This window comes from Equus przewalskii, chromosome 1, assembly GCF_037783145.1.
Source record: "Equus przewalskii isolate Varuska chromosome 1, EquPr2, whole genome shotgun sequence".
Taxonomy (NCBI): Eukaryota; Metazoa; Chordata; class Mammalia; order Perissodactyla; family Equidae; genus Equus; species Equus przewalskii.
In genome coordinates, this window is record NC_091831.1 from 6355837 (window position 1) to 6372184 (window position 16348).

The 16348-nt window shown below is 43.1% G+C and overlaps 1 protein-coding gene across 2 annotated transcripts in view; it reads right to left on the minus strand.

Moving 5' to 3' along the window:
* The window catches only part of DOCK1 (dedicator of cytokinesis 1), a 503206-nt gene that overhangs the window by 447637 nt on the left and 39221 nt on the right, over positions 1 to 16348 (minus strand). For both annotated transcript variants that reach the window (XM_070566542.1, XM_070566478.1), the window contains exon 2: positions 2321 to 2404. In XM_070566542.1, the coding sequence (XP_070422643.1) occupies positions 2321 to 2404 (84 nt within the window). The remainder of the gene's footprint in view (positions 1 to 2320; positions 2405 to 16348) is intronic.

Consider the following 16348-nt stretch of genomic DNA (forward strand, 5'->3'; position numbering starts at 1 on the left):
GAATACGTTTCTGTTGCTTAAGGCCCCCAGTATGTGGTACTTTGTCCCAGAAGTCTCAGGAAACTCCCACACAGTTCTTATGAGACCTTCAGTTGACAGGCGCTGGGAGCACAAAGAGGAAATAAGGTGCATTTTGGAAGAAAATATATCATTATCACTTTTTAAAATTTGAATATATTAAGTTCCGGTGCTGTGGTTTAATCAAAAGACTAACTTCTTAACCTTTGTGCAGTGCCTGCATTCCTAGTCTTTGGGCAACGCCTGCCATCTCCCTCAGGTACAGCATCCAGCCCCTAGAGATCCTTATGGAAATGAGCAGGCGGCAGGATTGGCACATCTTTGGCCACTCGAGAGCCACTTAATAAACATCTGTGCTCTCAGCTCACTTCTCCTGTCTGATTGACCCTGGGACCTGCTTTAAGGCAGCGGCATGTCCTCAATGAGCTCTCAAAGCTCTTTCTACCTCCACAGTGACCCGTAAAGTCCTTTTCTTTGTTCACTGCTCCAAGCCATCAGGAGCCTGAGAGAGAGAAATTAACCATAATTCAAAGGTAAATTTGTTCTTTAAACCTTAATATAAAGGATGACCATCCAGAAATTATATTCTCTGGAAAAATCCAGCAATATCCTGAAAAGGATCACACAGAAAAAGAAAATTAAATTTGACAAACGGAAATAAATTTTCTCAGGGGACAAGTGGGAGCAAGAAGGAGGAAAGAAAAAGAAAACGCCAAACTCTAATCTAAACCATGAAATTTAAACAGAACACCAGGAAAGAGTAGAAAAACAATTATTCCATTTGGATTTGATGATAATGAAGTCACCAAGTTTCCCAACTAGTTTTCAAAACTACTTCCCCAAAAGCATTTCTCTGATCAGATTCTGATTAAAACCAAAAGACAGTTGTCAAAGAAGGGGAATTTGTTGTATGTTCAAGAGTCTTTACAAAGACTGGAATATTTTAATCAGAATTTGGAAGATTGATTAGCCCAGAAACTAAATGCTCAACTGAAGAATCCTTTATCATGACGCCGGCCAAAAAGTCAGATGCCTGCTATCACGTTTTTTTTAAGTTAAATGTGTAACGAGGATCATTGACTCGCCTAAGGATGCCACTGTTTAAAGAGTACATTCTTCTTATAAAGCAAAGGACAAGAAGTTACAGTCCCCATATCCCAGACTGCACAGGAAATTGTTATCTCTTCAGGAATGACGTCATTGTGCAGTGTTTATTAACCAGGATTTCAACTTCAACTGACCGGGGGCAGAAATAAAAAAGATGTAAGAGCATTTTTCCCTTCAGATCAGAAAAGTGTCTGAGATGAGAGGTTTGATCTTTAGCCTCTACTTAATTTCTCTCTGTTTCCTCTTAGCCATTGGCAATATATACTGAGAGCAGATAAGGCAATCCAACTGTCAGCTGTAAAAATTGAAAACAAGCAGAAGGCGCCCATCACAACTACTCATTCACTTAAGGACCGGGGCTGTTTTTGCAGCGTTACATCTGCTTCCAGGCATATGCCACTAAAGCTTATATGGTTTTTTCCTACCCCATAGGACATTTTTTAGGGTAAAAGGTGCAAATGGAATGGAATTCTAAGTCAGCCTGCATCAGATGGAGAAATAAGGGACGTGAACATGGGTATTTTAATAGGTTTGTGCTTCTCACCAGCATCTACGTATGAAGAACACTGGGGCAAGCCACAGCTTGCCTAGTGCACAGATGCTTAGCACTGCTTCGCTCTTGTGCAAAGTAGATTCCAAAGCCTGAGTGTGAAGTTCAGTCTGTTGATTACTACGGGATGTCTGCAATTTCCTCTCCCACCCCCACTTCCTACTTGGAAGGGTTTGGCTAACCCCAATCTAACAGCAATTTTGCTGTTGAAATTATCGATGTAAAGTCTCACTACTGCCATTGAACACCTCAAAACAATGAGCTAAACACTAAAATATTTTAAAGGTATTTTTTAATTTTCTTTTCAAATGGTTAGTTAACAGTCAAGATTTACATACATTTACAAAAAAGGAACCAATGAGTTTTTTTTAATCAAAAACAACTATTTCAACAGAAACCTTCAGAGGTTAAAAACAGAAATTTTTAGCTTTAAGTTCATCTCAACAAAGCATTATTTAAATAACAGACAGACTCACTACCACCCTTCCCTGAGATGCCATCCACCACGCAAGAACATTGATCCTAGGAGAAAGGACATGACCATGCATGCTTTCCTAGCAGGGTAATGCTTTGCCCATGAGGCACTGCAAAAGCATGCTAACTGCCCCAAACAATAAACGAAAGGACACCAAAATGTATACGTACCTTCATATGTTTCGAGGATGTGCACGGTGTCTCCTATTTGTAAAGAAAGTTCATCTGTTCCCCTGGCATCATAGTTATAAAAAGCTGTTAAGAAGAAAAAGGGGGAAGAAGATGTTAGCAGAGGCAGAAGTGACCATGCTGGGTTGCTTCAACTTGTTTCTTTAATATTGAAATACACTCAATCTTCACCTAGGTCATTCTCTCTAATACCCACAAAAGGAGCCTTTTCTTTCAAGGGATAAACACAAACAGTCATCAGTTTTAAGCAGGAGAAATTCATAACTATTCACAACACCACACAACTATAAGTGATTTTTTTTTATTGTGGTAAAATTTAGAGAATGTAAAATTTACCATTTTAACCATTTTGAAGTGTACAATTCGGTGGCATTAGTCACATTCACAATGTTGTGCTACCATGACCACTATCAATTTGCAAAATTTTTCATCTCTCCAAACAGAAATCCCATACCCAGGAAGCAGTAACTACTCCCCATTCCTCCCTGCAACTGGCCCCTGATAAGCTGTAATCTACTTTCTGTCTCTATGAATTTGACGACTATGGCTATCTCATATAAATGGAATCAAAAAATATTGTCCTTTTGTGCCTGGCTTCTTTCACTTAGCATAATGTTTTCAAAGTTCATGCATGTTGTACCATGTATCAGAACTTTATCCTTTTTATGGCTGTTTAATGTTTATAAGAAGAAGAAAACTGAAGATATTAAAAACATTTTAATTATCACTTCATATACTCTCTTATATTTCCATTAATAGATTGTTTCATTAGATGACTTTTTCCTAACTATAAATCAATTACACATGGACTGAATACTCTTTGGAAACCAAATTGATTTAAAAAAATTATCATATAACCAATGTTGATATTAAGCCAAAAAGCCACATTACAATAAAACAGGCAAAAATATGTTCAACATTAAGAAGAAATCCTCAAAACTGATAATATTCAACAAATGTCTGAAAACTCAAATGTTTACCCTGACATAAAGCAGTACCTATTCCTCCTAGATAAGCAATCTAAAAAAATCACACCACTAAATTCAGACCACACTTTTGCTCACGCATTATGAGATAAAGGCAGTCATCACAGTGAAAAAACGATGTTAGAAAGTGCTTAAGACCCAAAAAATATTCAATTAGCCCACTCTCAATTAAGGAAAAATACATAGATACATGATGTTCCTCCTTCCCAACGGATTCTACCTTAAAATATGTCATATTGGATGTAAAACTCATCTTCAAAGCCCTGATCAGTTTCTCATCCCTGCATCCTGAATACAGTGCCATCCTTAAATGGCACCTTTACTGTCTGCATCTCTAAAATTGATCATGTCACATGCAAACTCCTCTGGCAAGCAAGGGGGTCCTCCACCGTCTGACCACCTCACTTGGCCTGCCTGCCTTCCAACCACACGCTCCCGATTCCTGTCCCTGAAAGAAAGAAGTGGGCCCATCCCTCACCTGTGTGTACCAACTTATCCTCCTTCGACATCCCCTGTCAACAGGGTCTTCCCGCAGGGTGCCACCTCTTCCAGAAAGCCAGGGCCACAAATGTGTTTGCCCTTTCGCCAAACATCCCCAGCACCACAGCACACTTAACCCCTGCTGTGAGCTCCATAGCTGGGCTACCTCTGGCTGTGAAGGCACTTAGACTTCCAGGCCCAAGCAGCCCCCTTGTTTTCACACTTGTGGCCTCTGGGGACTGACAAAATGGGCAGGGTAACACCTTTACCCCTGAAGACCAGAGTGGCCGCCAGCAAATGACCTACCCTCTCCATCTTCAGCTTCCCCCTCTATAAAATAAGGATATTGATACCTACCTCAGAATTGTGTACGCATTTTTTGTCTTAAAGAAAATAATGCCACTGATGGATTTGGCAATTTGGCACAATGGGTGGCCCGCAGTGAACACTCAGTAAATTGTAAAGGCTTTTATTGTGGTTGGGGGGATTTTGTTTTTACTGCAATAAAGACTTCTATCACTACCAGAATCCTTTTTAAAAGGCCAGGGCAAGCACTGTCACATGTTCGCAAAAATTCTAAAACATCAAAAACCATGTGTGTGTAGAAAATTCCATTTTCACAGGTATTTTCCTATATTTTCACCAAAACTCATGAAATTTAAATGTCCTCAACTGACATAAATGGTTATTAGTAGTTATTAAGTTTATTTAGCATTTTATGGTGAATCTTTAACAAGAAATAACAGCATTAGGTAAAGGAAGCTCAGAGCATATGCTAGTCTCTCCCAGGTCAGCATAAACATATTCCTAAGCTTTTAGGAACCATAAATGCATTTATCACAGTTCTTAACAGCATGCCTGCCAGCATGCCTATTCTGTTATAGATGTGAAAAAAATAAACACGTCAAAAATAATAAAAATAAAATAAAATGAACATTTCCACTATAAATATACTCAGACTCAAGTGAATTTGTAAGGCGCACAGGCAAAACCCTTTCAGTTACGCCCCCTCCACCTCTGAGGTAGGCAGACAAAAGCAGTTGTGAAAATCTCATACATGAATACAGAAACTTCAAATTTAACTATGAAATAAGCCTTAAAGACCCATGATTTTATAGATGAAGGAAAAAAACGGCCTCCCAGGGTTTATGCACACGGTCCCAAATGACACAGCAGAGCTAGGACCACAACACAACACAGGCTGCCCAGGTGCCAACTCTTAGTATTACCGATTAAACAATCCCATATTTAAAGGCAAATTAAACGACTCAACTACACAAGATGACTAGACAGCAGAGTGGGAGGGAGTGGGGAAGTGTGGTAGCGAAGATAATGGCCCCTCAAAGACGTCCACATCCACATCCTCGGAACCTGGGAAAATGTTACCTTACATGGCAACAGGGGCCACTGCAGACACGATTAGGTTAAGGATCTCGAGATGGGGTGCTAATTCTGGGTTATCCAGGTGGGCCCAATGTATCCTAGGGATCCAGATAAGATGGAGACAGGAGAGTCAGAGTCAGCGAGATGTGATGATGGAGGCACAAGTCAAAGTGATGCCCAGAAGGGGCTATAAGCCACGCAAGGCAGGCAGCCTCTAGAAGCAGGAAAAGCCAAGGAAATGGATCTCCCCCTGAGCCTCCAGAAGGCTCCGCATTTCCCAGGACTTGTGACTCTAGAACTGTAAGATTATACATTTGTGTTGTTTGAAACCCTTAAATTTTTGGTAATTTGTTACAGCAGCAATAAGAAGCATAGGGGCCGGCTCCGTGGCCGAGTGGTTAAGTTCGCGCCCTCCGCTGCAGCGGCCCAGGGTTCGGATCGTGGGCGCGGACATGGCACCGCTCGTCAGGCCACGTTGAGGCGGCGTCCCACATCCCACAACTAGAAGGACCTGCAACTAAGATATACAACTGTGTACAGGGGGATTTGGGGAGATAAAGCAGAAAAAAAAAAAGATTGGCAACAGTTGTTAGCCCAGGTGCCAATCTTTAAAAAAAGAAAAAAAGAAAATAAGAAGCATAGACAGGAAGGTATGTGAAAAAAAGGTAAAAGTGGTCCTTTGGGGTTAATTTATTCACCACTGACGGCAGCTGCAGCAGGGGTCCCAATCGCACGCATCTAAATTGGACCAGTCCGTGCTGAGGTTCCCAATTCTTAGGTGATAGGACAATGAGGACAATGCAGTAAATCTTTCTTAAATAAACCCCAAAGTAGTCAATGTAGAACACTATCCCTTATTCAGATTATGCGACTTTTCAAAGCTGCCCCTTTCTGGGGGGTGAGAGCAGAGACAAGAAAGAGCAGAAGCGTCATGTCCTTTATGAAGGATGATGATGACAGATGGCATCTGGGTTTAAAAACGTGTTTACTTGATAGGACCACAAAGATGGTAGCCTTTTGCAAGCTGCCCCATTTGTCTTCTTTATTCTTCTGATCTGTTCAGACCTGGGAACAACTCCACCAGAGAATAAGGCCACCACGTGTCCATTCACGTCTTGGGAGAGTGTGGCATTCACCCCGCCCTGGCTGGCGGGCTACATGCTTCATAGATTCCTCCTCCTCAAATCCATTTACCTTTTTTAAGAGCCTCACTAGAAAAGGGCGTCACTGGGTATAAATGCACATTCACAGGAGTTTCTCAATCCTGGACTGCAGAGTCCAGCGCAGAAGCCTGACAAGTTGCTTGTGTGAAAGTGAAATGAGAAAGGATGTGGCAATGAACCCAGCATGAAGGTTCTTTCCCAGGATGGTGGTTTTTTTCTTTTTCTGGAAGAGCCAGCAGTAGCCAAGAATGAGTAAGCGTGTGGCTCTTTTTTTCCCAAAATAAAAAACTAACACTCTGGTCTGTGCACATATACTTACATGCGTCAGAGACAGGAAAAGGCAGAATTATCACCTCTGCTCAAATGTCCTGATCCCCCTAAAACAGCCGCCCGGATGTAAGGAAAGAACTGGGGCTCAGAAATCAGACGGGAGGGCTTCCATTTGCACAAACATTATTAATAATACTGATGGTGACAATACTATGGATGAAGCTGCTGGTGCTGATGGTATAATAATGGGATACCACGGATGATGATGATAACGGTGATGATGGTGGTGATGATGATGGTGATAATGCTGCTGATGATATTAACTGACATTTACTGAGTATATTCCATGGGTTAGTCAGCGGGCTAAGAGCTCCACATGTTGAGACTAATTTAACCCTCACAACAGTCCTACAAGGCGGATATAGAATTTCCCTCATCAGAGTTTAAGCAGCCCACAGTCTGAGCATGTATGTCCATGTATGAGCAGCCAGTGGAGAGGCTGTAGAGGACCAAAGGCCAGGCTGGATGAAAGACCAGAATGCCAAAGCCTTGCATGGTCTCCTCCTCAACCCTCAGCTGGAGTTGGCCACAGCCCCCTCTGAGCCTCAGAATGCCCTCCTGATGGCTCCCTTGAAAATCACAACACCCAGCTTGGAGCTCCCTGACAGACAAACATGCCTGTGCATTCCTGAAGTCCACCAATGTCTAAAACATTATGTTAATGGATTTCTCATTCCTTACACAGAAGAATCCAAGTTGGGGTAATCCAGAAATGCAAGGTTGGTTTAACATCCAAAACCAATCTATGTAATTCACCACATTAACAGAGTAAAGGAGAAAAAGTCATACAATGATCCAAATTGGTGCAGAAAAAGCATTTGATGAAATGTAGCTCCTACTGAGGGAAAAACAAGAAACCTACTTGATACTCTGACATTAGGAAAAAAACCCACTACAGTCCATCAACCCATTTAACAGATGGAAACACAGAGCCCTACAGAGGAGTTACAACTTGCTCAAGGTAGCACAGTGAGTTGATAGCAGGCCTGGGACCCCGCGGTGTCTATTCTAGACTATTTCCACCCCTCCACTCCACCTGGCCCAAGCCTTCACCATCTCTCACTAAGATGGAAAATAATATTTTAGCTGGTCTCCCTGTATAAACTATCTTGTCTTCTCTCCATCACTAGAATTACTTTCTTGATATCCTACTCCAAAACACTGCACCATTTCCCTTGGCTTTCCGAATAATGGCTAAATTCTCCAGTAGAGCGTTCAAACCCCTGTGGGATCTGACTTCAACCCACCTTTCCAATCTTGTCTCCTCCCACCCTACTCGCCCTCCTCTAGCTCCACATCCCCTGACCTCCAGGCCTACCACAGGCTGCTCCTGCCACTAGGAATGCCCTTCCTTCCTCCACTTCTGAAGATCCCACTGTCTACAACATCTGCCTTTAATTTCACATCCTTCTACAGATCCTTACTGAATTCTGATTTTCTCTCTCAACTAGAAAAAGGTATACACATGCCTGAATTAATTGCCTGCTCCCGAACTTTCCTATAAGCTGGTGACATCCCACAGCCTTGTAGAATCATTTATTTATATGTCCGTTTCTCCCTCCAGACCAAACTCCTTGGGAGAAGTAAACATTTATTAATCATCAGATTTCCCACAGTAGCTAACAACTATGCCTTGCAGGCACTCAATAAAAATTCACTGAATTTAACCAGATCACAAAGTATTCCTTCTTGTGAGGTTTGCAATAGAGTGAAAGCAAAAACTGTTGTCATTTGTTCCTCTTCAAAATGATCTTGCCCTCTACGGAAAGATCCAGGAGCCCAAGACTTATTCAATCAATGAGAAAGACAGACACAATATTAGCTTTCCCGGTTCTGCTTTGGGTTCCTTCCATCTAATGAGATAATGCACTATCAGCACTCAGGTTCAAAGCCTCCTTAAGGAAGTCGTGGGCTTGACCACACATTACTTCTTGAAATCTGCCCAGCTCAGAGTTTCTCTCTCTACACCACACGCTGTCCCCTTGAAACACGACTTCAGGATTTCAAGTAGCAATTTAAAAGCTAATTAATTCTTTTAAAAAGTCAATTTGTGAAAATTAATTGCTCTGTTTGTGATCTCATTCCCTTTGTCTTGCCTTCAGTTGGAAAAAATGTTCAACAGCATCCATCTTCTCAGAGCTGAGGAAAATGCAGGCCATGCCCTTAAGGGGACCAGCACAAGGGCCCTGTCTGTGCTCCCTACAGGGCTTCATTCTACAGGGCCATCTGTCTACGGTCCTTGAGTTTCACAAGCCCCACACATGTTTATCTGGTCCATGCCAACCACACACAGAGTGTTTTCCAAGCCTCTGCCGGGCTCCTGCTCTGGTCCAGTGCTGAGCTGGTGCTGGTGTTGGAGAAATGAGCTTGAGGACGCTGCGGCCCCAGCGAGTAAAGTCACCCCACGGCCTGGTCTCTAAGGAATAACCCTTTCCCACACTGGATCCATTCAGGAAATACAGTGTAGAAAGAATCAGACATTATATACATCCTTTGAATTTGACTCTGGGCAGAAACCAGATCCTCACGCTTCCCTCCCCCATATCAGAGCGAGAGGCTGGGTTTCCTAAATTCTATCATCAAAAAGAGACTGGCACTCATACAACTACCAGCTTCTATGACCCGTCGCCCGATCCTTCCACCTCTCTGATTTGGGGGTAATGACTCAGGCAGGGTTAGAGCTTCCCCGAGCCCTGAGCCTGCTGAATCAGACGCTGCTTCAGACATCAGAGGGTTACTCCTGCCAAGTACCTCGAAATCCTGGCACACAGCAGGACCTCTAAAGTGGAGGGGAGGGGAGAAAAGAAGATTCGCAGAGCCTGGTTCTAAAGCTGCTGCTTCAAGTGTTGTCTCTACTATTTGTAAAGATACAATGAATGCAAAGAATAAAGTACTTAGGAGTAAATTTAACCAAGGAGGCAAAAGGCTTGCACACCAAAAACTTTTACAAAACATTGCTGAAAGAACTTAAAAGACAAATAAGTGGCCTCATGCTTCCTGATTTCAACACTAACCACAAAGCTGTGGTAATCAAAACAATGTGGTATATACAGAAATACAGACCAATGGAAGAGAAGAGAGAATCCAGAAATAAACTCTCATATATACGGTCAAATTATTTTGACAAGAGTGCTAAGACCATTCAGTGGGGAGAGGACTATCTTTTCAACAAATGGTGTTGGGAAAACTAGGCATGGACATGCAAAAGAATGAAGTTGGGCTCTCATCTCACTCACAAAAATTAACTCAAAATGGATGAAAGACCTAAACCTAAAAACTAAACTTATAAAACTCTTAGAAGAAAACAATGTCATGACATTGGATTTGATGATGACTTTCTTGGATATGACACCAAAAGCATGGGGAACAAAAGGAAAAACAGATGTGAGACTTCATCAAAATCAAAAACTTTTGTGCATCAAAGGAACTATCAAGAGAATGAAAGGGCAACCCACAGAATGGGAGCCAATACTTGCAAATCATATATCTGATAAGGAATTGATAACCAAAATATATAAGGAATTCCTGCAATTCAACAACAAAAAACAAACAGTGCAAGTAAAAACGAGCAAAAGATTTGAATCACATTTCTCCAAAGAAGATACACAAACGGCCACTAAGCACAAGAAAAGATGTTCAGCATCACCAGCCCAATCAAAAACCAGAATGAGCTATCACTCCACACTTACTAGGATGATTATTATTTAAAAAAAGAAAATAACAAGTGTTGGCAAACGTGGAGAAATAGGAAATCTTGTACATTGCTGGGGGGAATGTAAAATGGTACAGGCACTGTGGAAAAGAGTTTAGCTGTTCTTCAAAACATTAAACTTAAAATTACCATATGATCCATCAATTACACTTCTGGGTATATAGACAAAAAAACTGAAAGCAGGGACTTGAACAGCTATTTGTACATCCATGTTCATAGCAGCATCATTCACAGCAGCTAAAACATGGAAGCAGCCCAAGTGTCCACTGATGGATGAATGGATAAACAAATATGGTATATACACATAATGGAATATTATTCAGCCTTCAAAAGGAAGGAAACGCTGACATATGCTACCTTGAAGACATTATGTTGAGTGACATACGCAGGACACACAAGGTCAGATACTGTATAACTCCACTGATAGGATGGACCTTGAGCAGTCAAATTCATAGAGACAGAAAGTAGAATGGTGGTTGCCAAAGGCTGAGGGAGGGGAAGACGGGATTTAGCGTTTAATGGGTGGAGAGTTTTCAGCTGGGGAAGATGAAAGGTTCTGGGGAAGGATGGTGGTGGTGGTGGTTGCACAACAATGTGAATGTGCTTAATGCCACAGAACTGTACACCAATAATGGTTAAAATGGTAAGTTTATGTTACAGCTATTTTACCATAGTAATAAAAAAAGATGCAGTGACTAAAAGGAAAGGCTGCTATAGAAAATGAGGCCAAGTTCCTAGTGGCTTTAGCATCTCCCATTACTGTGAGCTGTGAAACATTCACTGGTTCCACATAGAAATTCACAGTGGATGTGGCAGCTTCCCTTACCTGGTTTAACACATCAGGTTAAAACCAGGAGAAGCAACAGGAAACAAGGGGAGATGGACTCAAGTTCAAAGAGCACCACCAGTTGCATTTGCACGCACGTGTGTGTGTGCATGTCTGTGTGTCTGACAGAATACCCACATTTCTAAAAAGGACACTACTTTCAAAGTCACAAAAGTTACCTCTTTGGGGTTCATATCTTTATTTCTTAGGAATAGAGAGATTGTTTCTCTGCCAATAAAATCCCCTGAGGCAGGATTTTCTGCAATGTTTGGATATTAGAAACAAGGAATTCATCTAAATAATTAAAAAAATGGAGCAGGGGTATAACAAGATGAAAGAACTGTCATTTGTTATTCAATATTTCTTTTTGCCTTTTGGATGGAAACAGGCAGGAGGGATGGTGAAGATAAGAGAGTGAAAAGAAATATGTAAAAGAGTCTTTTTATCAAATTCTAATTGAACTGATAGACACAATTCAAAGATATTTTAATATCTTTCTTCAGAATAAAATATCACTGTATGCCTTATCCACAACTATCTTATTTCTATCTAGTCCAAAAGGTCGCAGTGCCCAAAACAGACAGGTTTCTTAGGAAATACACTGGGTTGTGGATTGTGGTGCTTTATTGCTTTCCCACGACAGGAAAACTAAGATTCCACTTTTCAAAACTTTTGTCTTTCACAAAGTCAGTGTTAGGATAGAAAACCACTGACCTCATTATTGATAGTCTTTGCAAATCCACCCACAAATAAGAAAAGACTTAGAGGACCTGAAAATTATCTATTTTTGCATTTCATTTTGCTCAGCAGCAAAGAGGTGTAGAGACAAGATAGAGAAAAACATTTAATCTCTTTTAATCATCCTTCTTCAAGGCAAAAAGGTTATTGCAACTTAGGAAAATACATGCTAGCGAAATAGTAAGGCATTTACCCCCCAGGCAACAGGGACTTTACAATGACCTCGCCCCATGGGTCCTAGGATCTGGGCCAGCCCACCAACCAGCCAGCCCCAAGTGGCTTCCTACAGACCAGATGGCCATGTGGGACATCAGCCCAGTAGACCCCACAACCAAGACTGGTTACAGTGAGAGTCCCGATGGGGTCCATGGGCAGCCAGGACCCCTCCAATGTTTGATTTGACACAGACCTTACTTTCTCTGCTATAAACCTGGCCAGGGCTTGCACTTCCCCCACACTGGTCAAACAGGTTCTACCTAAAGGGCACAGTGAAAACGGGCACAGTGAAAACAGGCACAGGACCTGGGGACTTCAAGGGACAGAGGCGAGCCAGTTCCCCACCCCTGGGGACATGCTAGCAGAAAAAAAGAGAACAAAAAGTTAGGCTTGGACCTATTTATTTGTGATGCTAAATGATAAAGGTCTCTGTGTCACATCCCCCAATTCCTCCTACTGGGTGTCAGCAAACAGTCACTAGTGTCGTGTGGCATATATTCCAGTGTACTAACACTCTGGTTCCCAAACTACTCCAGCCTCCTAGAGAAAACCTACCTACTCTTTCTAACAGGGCCCTGAACCTCCAACATCATCTCCATACTCTCCATCCTCCTGTCTTATAAGTCAAGACACTTTATCACCCCATGATCTGTGTCTGCAGAAATGCAGGAAAACGCACTGTGCCAAATGCCAGAAACAAAGCCCCTCCTGCAGTCCCCACAAGCTGTTACTGCCCCTTCAACCTGCTCCTCTGAAGTCGCAGCAAAACCTAAGGGTTTAAAACCACTGGATGAAAAAAGCAATAGTCCTGGGTATTACATGAGGACAGTGGTATGTAATATCTCTAAACACAGAAAAAATTTAATGCAGTGAACCATATAACAAATGAGAACATACACCTATATAAATACACTCACCTACTGCTGCAGATAGACACTCACATCCATATATATTTTTAATGGACACAATAAAATGCACAATCAGGTAATCAGCTCGATGAGTTTTAGATAATGCTATATCCCAGGTAAACCCAAAATAAGATTTCCAGAAAGTACTCTCATGCCATTCTCTAGGCAATTTTCCTCACACAACACCGTTTAATAATTCATATCACCATATATGAATTCCATCAATTCTTGGATTTAACAGAATCCAAGAATTATAGATGAATTTGGTCAATTCTGGGATATAAATGCAATTATATTACATGCATTTCTTTATATCTGCCTTCTTTTGCTCAACATTTTGAGTTTCACACATGGTGCATGTGAGTAGTTGGCTCTTTTTATTGTTGAATAGTATTCCATTGTATCAACATATCACAACGTGTCTCTGTGTTCTCCCATGGATGAACATTTATCTGGGTTATTTATTTCCTGTTTGGAGCTATTATAAATAAAGCTGTAATGAGCCTTCTCTCATGAATCATTTTGTGAACATGTTTTCAACCAATGGGAATTTCAGCCTTGATTAAAGATACCCGCACTTTCGAAAAGTTGTGCCCGGCAAGAGCGTCCAGCACCGCCGAGCAGCCGGCAGGCACGGAAGGCGGGCACCCCCTTCCGCGCTGGAACTCCCAGGGAAGACCCACTCAGCACGCAGGCAACATTTGGGTTCTTTGTAGTTTGTTGAAATTCCTCCTCCTTAGTGTTACATTATTTAGCTTTGATAAAAATAAAATTGAAGATTAAAAAAACAATCAAGCCCTCTTAGGAAAACAATAGAGCCGAGTGCATGCACGGGGGTGTTCACGAAGGACCTCGGCGAGCCCTCCCTGTCGCGGCGGTTTCCAGGCACGTGCTCCGGTCCTTCCCGTGTGGGGGCCGCGTTCAGGTTACAAAGCACCCTGCCCCCTCACTCTGCTCTGACCTGACCCTCCCACACAGCACAGCCAGTCCCACTACTGCCCCATGTCGCAGATGAGAGTAGCAAGACACAGGTATCTGTGTGATATACCTGAGAAATGAAGGGGCCCCTCATCACCTGCTGACCCGGGACCACAGCCCAGGACCCGAGCTCCAGGGCCCCTCATCCCCACTGCCCTGTTGCACAGTCCCATTTTCAAGGCTGGCTGGCCCCTCAGTGCATCATGTCACGCACTCTTGACCTCTGCAGACCAGCGGAACCATTCCCTCTTAGCAGGGCATTCAGGTTCTGGAGTGGAAACAGGGGCTGAACTCCAAAGCCCAGCTCTGTGCCCTTGGACAAGTAACACGAGCTCTGTGAGGCTCAGTTTCTCCCTCTGTGAAATGGAGTGATGACAGTAAAGGTAGCATTTCATCAGTGTGTAGGACATAATGCATGTAAAGGCTTACCAACCAGGGCCATCCCCCAGCGTGTGCACAATAAATGTCAGCTTGAATCTAAAAAGAGTTCATGTGCAAAGGGAAGATACGCTTTCCTCTAGCAGCAATGCATGTGGAGAGCAAAACAAGTGATATCTTGGCATCTTCCTAATGAACATCTTTGCTATGCCCTCCTCCCTGCTCCATGCCCTCCCCTCTCCTCCTGAGCCCCTCTCTCCTTTCACTTGTCGCACTGGATCAAGACCAGGTACCTTCACTTCCAGAACAAACAGAGGGGAGATGCTTGTAGCCTGGCGCCTCAGCACGAGAAGGACTGGAAGCTGCTCTCAGAGCCCAAAGGTCAGGACCAGTGCATGCCCCCTCTGCCAGGGCAGTCCCAGCCTTCCAGAAATCCCCACAAAGGGCTGTGCTCAGGAAGGGAGAAGCCTGCTCAGATGTGTTTATGCACTCCCGATGCTAACTGCTAATGAGCAATCGCACAGCCAGGGTGCCCGGACACAGCCCTCTAGTTCCCACAGGGGAGGGGCAACACTGGGCAGTCGCAGCTTGAGCCTGGCTCAGATGCATTGTGTGGGGAGAAGGGACATTTCCACATTTGCAAGGGGAAGCCAGGAAACAGGAAGAGAGGCCAGCCTGGCCCAGCCTTCATGGAGGGAGGCATGGTCCTGACTTGGCCAGACCGGGGCCACCTGCCTCTCGTGTCTGTTTCATCAGGTTGTGGAAAGTCTGATCCAAAGTTCTTCCTGCAGCACTCCTGTCAGTTCCCAGAAGACACAAGACAAATCTTTCTTTAGTTAATCGCTTGATGAACTTGCCTTCCACGGACAGTGCACGAAGACGGGGGAAGGCAGTGCGTGTTATCTGAAAGAGGTGTTTGCAGGTCAGCTGCCCTTCACAGAGCAGGCCACAGGGTCTGCTCACAGACATCACATAACGTGGACACCCAGGCACGAATACAGATCCAAGACATGGCATTAAGCAAGCGAGCAGACTCTGGGAGAGTCTTGCCCTGCCTGCCTGTTCACTGCTCAAGATGCTGCTCTGCCGAGACCCAGCCTGCCAGCGATGGCCTTGAGGCCCAGCCAGCACAGCCTCTGTCTGCCCCATCAGGTCGCAAATCCACACCTGGCCAGACCTTTATGCTCTGGAACATGGCCGAGTGTCCACAGGACACCCAGGGAGCCCAAAGCAGCATCTGTTCGCAGCAGGACTGGCTTCATAATTTTCAGGGCCCAATGCATTCTCTGCACCCAATAACAGTGCAAAGCCCCTCATTCAAAAATTATTAAAAATTTCAAGACGATTAGGATGGCTATTATTAAAAAAAAAAAAAGCAGACAATAACAAGTATTGATAAGGATGTGGAGAAAGTGGACCACTTATGCACTGCTGGTGGGAATGTACAATGGTGCAGCTGCGGTTTGGTGGTTCCTCAAAAAATTAAATATATAATTAATATATGACCCAGAAATTCCATTTCTGGGTCTATACCCAAAAGGATTGAAAACAGGAACTCGAACAGATATTTGTACAGCCATGTTCACTGCAGCATTATTCATAATAGCCAAAAGGTGAAAACAACCCAAGTGTCCATCAACGATGAACCAACAGACAAAAAATAATATATACATACAGTGACATATTATTCAGCCTCAAAAAGGAAGGGAATTCTGCTAAATATGAATGAACCTGAGGACACTATGCCAAGTGAAATAAGCCAGTCACAAAAGGACAAATATTGTATGTTCCCACTTATATGAGGTCCCTAGAGTAGTGAAATTCATAGGGACAGAAAGTAGAATGGTGGTGTCCGGGGGCTGGGAGAGGGGGGAAGGGGAGTCAGTGTCTAAAGGGGACAGAGTTTTAGTCT